The sequence below is a fragment of the Larimichthys crocea genome, chromosome I, assembly GCF_000972845.2.
Source record: "Larimichthys crocea isolate SSNF chromosome I, L_crocea_2.0, whole genome shotgun sequence".
Taxonomy (NCBI): domain Eukaryota; kingdom Metazoa; phylum Chordata; class Actinopteri; family Sciaenidae; genus Larimichthys; species Larimichthys crocea.
In genome coordinates this window covers 9,652,653-9,658,490 of record NC_040011.1, presented here as the reverse complement: position 1 = coordinate 9,658,490, position 5,838 = coordinate 9,652,653, and the positions used below count along the sequence as shown (strand labels likewise).

Sequence of the window (5,838 nt, the reverse complement as noted above, 5' to 3'; positions counted from 1 at the left end):
ACGATCCACGAGAACCTGCTGGACGACAGAGACAGAAACTCCAGGGAAGAAGTTTAGTTAGTGACATGATTAATGAGACATGAAGGTTTACAGATGGAGAGAAACAGAGAGACAGAGACAGAGAGAGACAGACAGACAGAGTCCCCCTGCAGTCTAATCCTATGGCAGCATCACTAAGGGATGACCTGAGCCAGCACTAACTATAAGCTCTATCAAAGAGGAAAGTCTTCAGTCTACTCTTAAAGGTGTTGACCGTGTCTGCCTCCTGAACCCAGAATGGTAGTTTGTTCCACAGAAGAGGAGCCTGATAGCTGAAAGCTCTGGCTCCCAAGCTACTTTTGGAGACTATAAGAACCACAAGGAACCACAAGGAACCACAAGGAACCCAGCGTCCTGAGAGCGCAGTGTTCTAGAGGGGTAGTAAGGTACTATGAGCTCTTTTAGATATGATGGTGCCTGACCATGAAGAGCTTTGTAAGTAAGGAAAAAAGTTAAGTATATTTTTTGGGCCTTTAATGATTGGACAGCTGAAGAGAGACAGGAAGCAGAGACGGGGAATGACACGCAGTAAGGGGCCGTCCGATGCGGGATTCGAACCGGGGCCGACTGCAGCGAGGACTGTCGCCTCTACACACGGGGCGCCTGCACAACCCACTACGCCACCGACCGCCCCCCTAAATCTATTCTAGATGTAACAGGTAGCCAATAACACGTCACTGACTGTGAACCTGAGCTCCATCATGTGGAGGCCTCCAACAGCCCCACCATCGGACTGTGGAGGCCTCCAACAGCCCCACCATCGGACTGTGGAGGCCTCCAACAGCCCCACCATCGGACTGTGGAGGCCTCCAACAGCCCCACCATCGGACTGTGGAGGCCTCCAACAGCCCCACCATCGGACTGTGGAGGCCTCCAACAGCTCCACCATCGGACTGTGGAGGCCTCCAACAGCTCCACCATCGGACTGTGGAGGCCTCCAACAGCTCCACCATCGGACTGTGGAGGCCTCCAACAGCTCCACCATCGGACTGTGGAGGCCTCCAACAGCTCCACCATCGGACTGTGGAGGCCTCCAACAGCTCCACCATCGGACTGTGGAGGCCTCCAACAGCTCCACCATCGGACTGTGGAGGCCTCCAACAGCTCCACCATCGGACTGTGGAGGCCTCCAACAGCTCCACCATCGGACTGTGGAGGCCTCCAACAGCTCCACCATCGGACTGTGGAGGCCTCCAACAGCTCCACCATCGGACTGTGGAGGCCTCCAACAGCTCCACCATCGGACTGTGGAGGCCTCCAACAGCTCCACCATCGGACTGTGGAGGCCTCCAACAGCTCCACCATCGGACTGTGGAGGCCTCCAACAGCTCCACCATCGGACTGTGGAGGCCTCCAACAGCTCCACCATCGGACTGTGGAGGCCTCCAACAGCTCCACCATCGGACTGTGGAGGCCTCCAACAGCTCCACCGTCCATCATGGACTACACCTCTCACCCCCTACATGACCTGTGGGTCCCTGAGCAGCTCCATCAGCAGCAGACTGATACATCCACGCTGTAAGAAGGAGGAGCAGGTCCTTCATCCCTGCTGCTGTCAGACTGTACAACACCTGCACCACCTGCACCACCTGGTCATCAGGTCCCATCAGATCAGATCAGTGACTGAATACTGAAGATGATTCTTCTGTTTGACATTCAGCGACATGTTTTAATATATATGAATATTATGAATCATAATGATGAGATGGCCTCACCTGTGACTTCATGTCATGACCTGTCCATGGCGGACCCGCCTCTTACCCAGTGTCAGCTGCAGACAGGACAGACGGGATCAAAGATGGAAATGTTGAGGAATGTAGGGAAAGATTCCTGAGTGAAAAAATCAAATATTCCAAACTTGTCTTTATTTTAATACAATAATAAAAGATTATAACACATATCAAATAAAATCAGGATGAGCAGACAATGGATGGATTCAACTTATGCAGTATAATAATGATACGTCTGCATGTTGGAATAATTACATCTTCAGACACATTCCTCTTTTTATTGGTGTTCATACACATCAGGTTTATTATGGTTTCATTTTCACAGTGGAACGTTTGGAAGAGGTCGACGAGTTACTGAAACAAACAAACATTCAGATTCATCAAATCAAGCTGAATTACTTCATGATTTTATAGTTTATCATTTTAAAAATGTTCAGATTTTTTCATCAATGTTCTCGAAATGATCAGTGAATCTGTTTGAATTATTCAATTAAATGAAATGTTTTTATTCTTTGTGAATCGTCTGAATGCTTCATGTTGTGAACAGCAGGTGGCGCTGCAGGATCAGATTTATAAAAACACACATCTATATATTTATATTATATATATTTATGTTTATGTTTATTTATATTAATAAGTATATTTATAATTATACGTTTTCCTTCATGATGACGACCGTGACCTTTGACCTTTAAAGAAACATTTGTTATATGTTACATTTATGTTTATACCACAGGTTCACAATGAGAGGCTGTTCAAGGTTCAAGGTTCAAGGTTCAAGGTTCAAAGCTTTGTTGGTTTTCATTCAATCATAAATAGTTTCTGCTCGATGTGTCCAAACAACTTTCACAGACAATTCAATGTTTAAAAGTTTAAAAGTTTAAAAAAGGAAAATGAGCCAGCCAGAACCAGAACCAGAACCAGAACCAGAACTTCTTCAGGTCTGAACACTGAGTGAAACCAGAGTTACATAAACCTGATCAATCAAACTCCTGATGTAGAGTCCAGAGTCCAGTCTAGAAGAGTCTAGCAGAGTCCAGAAGAGTCCAGAGTCCAGCAAAGTCCAGCAAAGTCCAGCAGAGTCCAGCAGGTGGAGCCACAGGCCACACATTAAACTCCGGTCAGTTTGCAGAAATAAAGAAAATCAGTCAACGATGTTTGAACATAAAAATCAAAGACATCGATCGATCAGCTGATTTATGATTCATTCATATTCAACAAACAAGAAGTGTGATTAAAATATTCATTATTTTATTATCTGTGTTTCAGAGTTTATTCAAACACACAAAGCTCCATGTGAAGCTCTTCACATATAAATATATTTTATATTATCAGGTTTTCATTAGCTTTTTATCTGCCTCAGTAAAATAAATAAACAAATCTCTAACCTAACCACCATTATAAATTATCTTCAAGATACACCAGAATTACACACCAACCATTATTTCATAGTACATATAATGCAACATTTTTCTAATGTTGCATTTATATATATTTGTGTTTCTAATATTTAGATATACCTCGAGAGGGACCAAAATATTAGAAAACACCTTAATATGATTACCAACAGCAACACACATGTGACCTCTTATTAAACTCCTAATAACATCAACACACCATCACACTGTAACATCGTTCTTAAAGTTTATTTATGTCAGAGTTATTGTTGGATGTACCTGAAGTGGTCAGTATATTATATTAAAAATATAACTACATCAATAATATAAATAACATGGTTATTCTTTATATGTTTGATTGCACTTTAACAATAAATGTGTAAATTTATAATCACATAACATAAATATGAAATAGAAGCGAGCATTTAAAAACAAAATTCATCAGAAGATGTTTGAAAATAAAATCATGAGGTAATTTGAGCTGAATCAAATTCAATGCATGGAAATTCAAAAAATCATTTAAAATACAATTGTTCAGACTGAAGTGAGATTGATGTGTTACAAATAAACACAGAATTTAAATATTATAACAACATTTATTTCATCGCAGCAGCTCTTCTCACTACACATACTGTGTATATATACTGTCATTATATATTTTAATTTTAAATATATCTATATATATATATATATACTAGGGTATTAGTATATATATGTGTGTGGTGTGGTGTGGTTGTGTGTGTATATATTTTATTAACTTTTTCGGTCTACACATTACTGTCGTATATATATAATAATCTATATTATATATCTATCTATTCTATATCTTAATATATATCTATATTCATATTATATGAGTGTGTGTGTGTGTGTGTGTGTGTGTGTATAATTATATATACACACACACACACACGCACAATACATCTAGATATCTATATTGTCATATATATATATACCTACATAGATTCTACATACGCTATGTGTGTTTAATATAAATATTTATAGAGAGAGAGAGACTTTTTCATTCGTAGTTTTTACCTGTGAAGCTCTCTGTGTGTTTTATGTCTATGACAACAAACATTTTGTTCACAATAAAACTGATTCTGATTTTAAAACGTTTCCACAAATATATAAATAAATATTATTGTCATATTATTATTATTATAAATCAGACGTGACTGTGCTGCAGGTCTGAAGCTGTCAGAGGAAACACGACCTGAGTTCATCTGTCAGACATTTATTGTAATATATAATATAATAATAATATGAATTAAAGATTTTTCATCAAACTGATTTAATTTTTTTAATAGACATAAAAAACAAAAACTGAGCTGAGATCAGATTTGAACACGACACGACTGACTGATGACGTTTATAAAACTGAACTGATATTTTAAATAACGGACACGCGACTGAACAGATCATCGTCTTAACTTCCTGTTTTCAAATTAAAGTCTGATTTAAACTTTCCCTCCAGAATAAAACCTCCTTCGTTTTATTGGTCTGATTTTTCTGTTTGTGAGTTTTATTTGTGAGCGGCTGAGTCGTTGCGTTCGCTGACACGTTGACGTGAGGTTAATCTGTAATTAGCTCGTTAATTGTGAGCATGTGGAGCAGCTGATGAGTCTGACTCACCTGTTCAAACACCTGAACACACAGGACAGGAAGTAATGAGGCCGCCTGATCCTGGATCTGCTGTTTGACATCTGAATGTTCCGTCTGCTGGACCGACTCCGAACAGAAGAACCTTCGAGACCCGAGCAGTGCCTCGGTTCTGTTAGCTTAGCCCTGCTAATGCCTGCTCAGGTACAGCTGATGTGCGGCCACATTATTTTATTCAATATATTTATTTTATTTTGGAGTAACAGAGACTTCCTGTCTGTTCGTTAGCTACTTCATTTCATGTGGGGCCTGTTAACATCAAGGCTAGCTGCAGTTTGAAGGTTTGAGTCCATCGAGGAGAGACGAGGAGACACGAGGAGAGACGAGGAGACACGAGGAGAGACGAGGAGACACGAGGAGACACGAGGAGAGACGAGGAGACACGAGGAGAGACGAGGAGACACGAGGAGACACGAGGAGAGACGAGGACAGACGAGGAGACACGAGGAGAGACAAGGAGACACGAGGAGACACGAGGAGAGACAAGGAGAGACGAGGAGACACGAGGACAGACGAGGAGAGACGAGGAGACACGAGGAGACACGAGGAGAGACGAGGAGACACAAGGAGAGACGAGGAGACACGAGGAGAGACGAGGACAGACAAGGAGACACGAGGAGAGACGAGGAGACACGAGGAGAGACGAGGAGACACGAGGAGACACGAGGACGGACGTGACTCAGACAGTTTGTGTCTTTAATCAGCTGACGAGCGTCCAACACGTCGTTCTGAGGGGACAATTAAGAAGTTATGGCAACATGAAGACTGACGTTAGTGTGAATATCATAACAACCTGATGTCTCTGTCTGTCTGTCTGTCTGTCTGTCTGTCTGTCTGTCTCTCTGCCTGTCTGTCTGTCTGTCTCTCTGCCTGTCTCTGTCTGTCTCTCTTTCTGTCTGTCTGTCTGTCTGTCTGTCTCTCTGCCTGTCTGTCTGTCTGTCTCTCTGCCTGTCTGTCTTTCTGTCTGTCTGTCTGTCTGTCTCTCTGCCTGTCTGTCTGTCTGTCTGTCT

At 41.9% G+C, this 5,838-nt stretch overlaps 1 protein-coding gene across 1 annotated transcript; it reads left to right on the top strand.

The window, feature by feature from the left end:
* The first annotated feature begins 591 nt into the window (after positions 1-591).
* Positions 592-1,561, top strand: LOC113745832 (nascent polypeptide-associated complex subunit alpha, muscle-specific form-like). Its single transcript, XM_027279034.1, has 2 exons — positions 592-1,437; positions 1,470-1,561. The coding sequence occupies exons 1-2, from the start codon at positions 741-743 to the stop codon at positions 1,559-1,561; spliced, it is 789 nt and encodes a 262-aa protein (XP_027134835.1). The 5' UTR covers positions 592-740.
* Positions 1,562-5,838: the final 4,277 nt, after the last annotated feature.

What these genes read in the sequence shown, in the direction of transcription:
- LOC113745832 (XM_027279034.1), top strand. Translation starts at nt 741, where the DNA reads ATGTGGAGGCCTCCAACAGCCCCACCATCGGACTGTGGAGGCCTCCAA. An exon ending in GAGGCCTCCAACAGCTCCAC is followed by an intron (nt 1,438 to 1,469) that starts CATCGGACTGTG and finishes CAACAGCTCCAC; the next exon opens with CGTCCATCATGGACTACACC.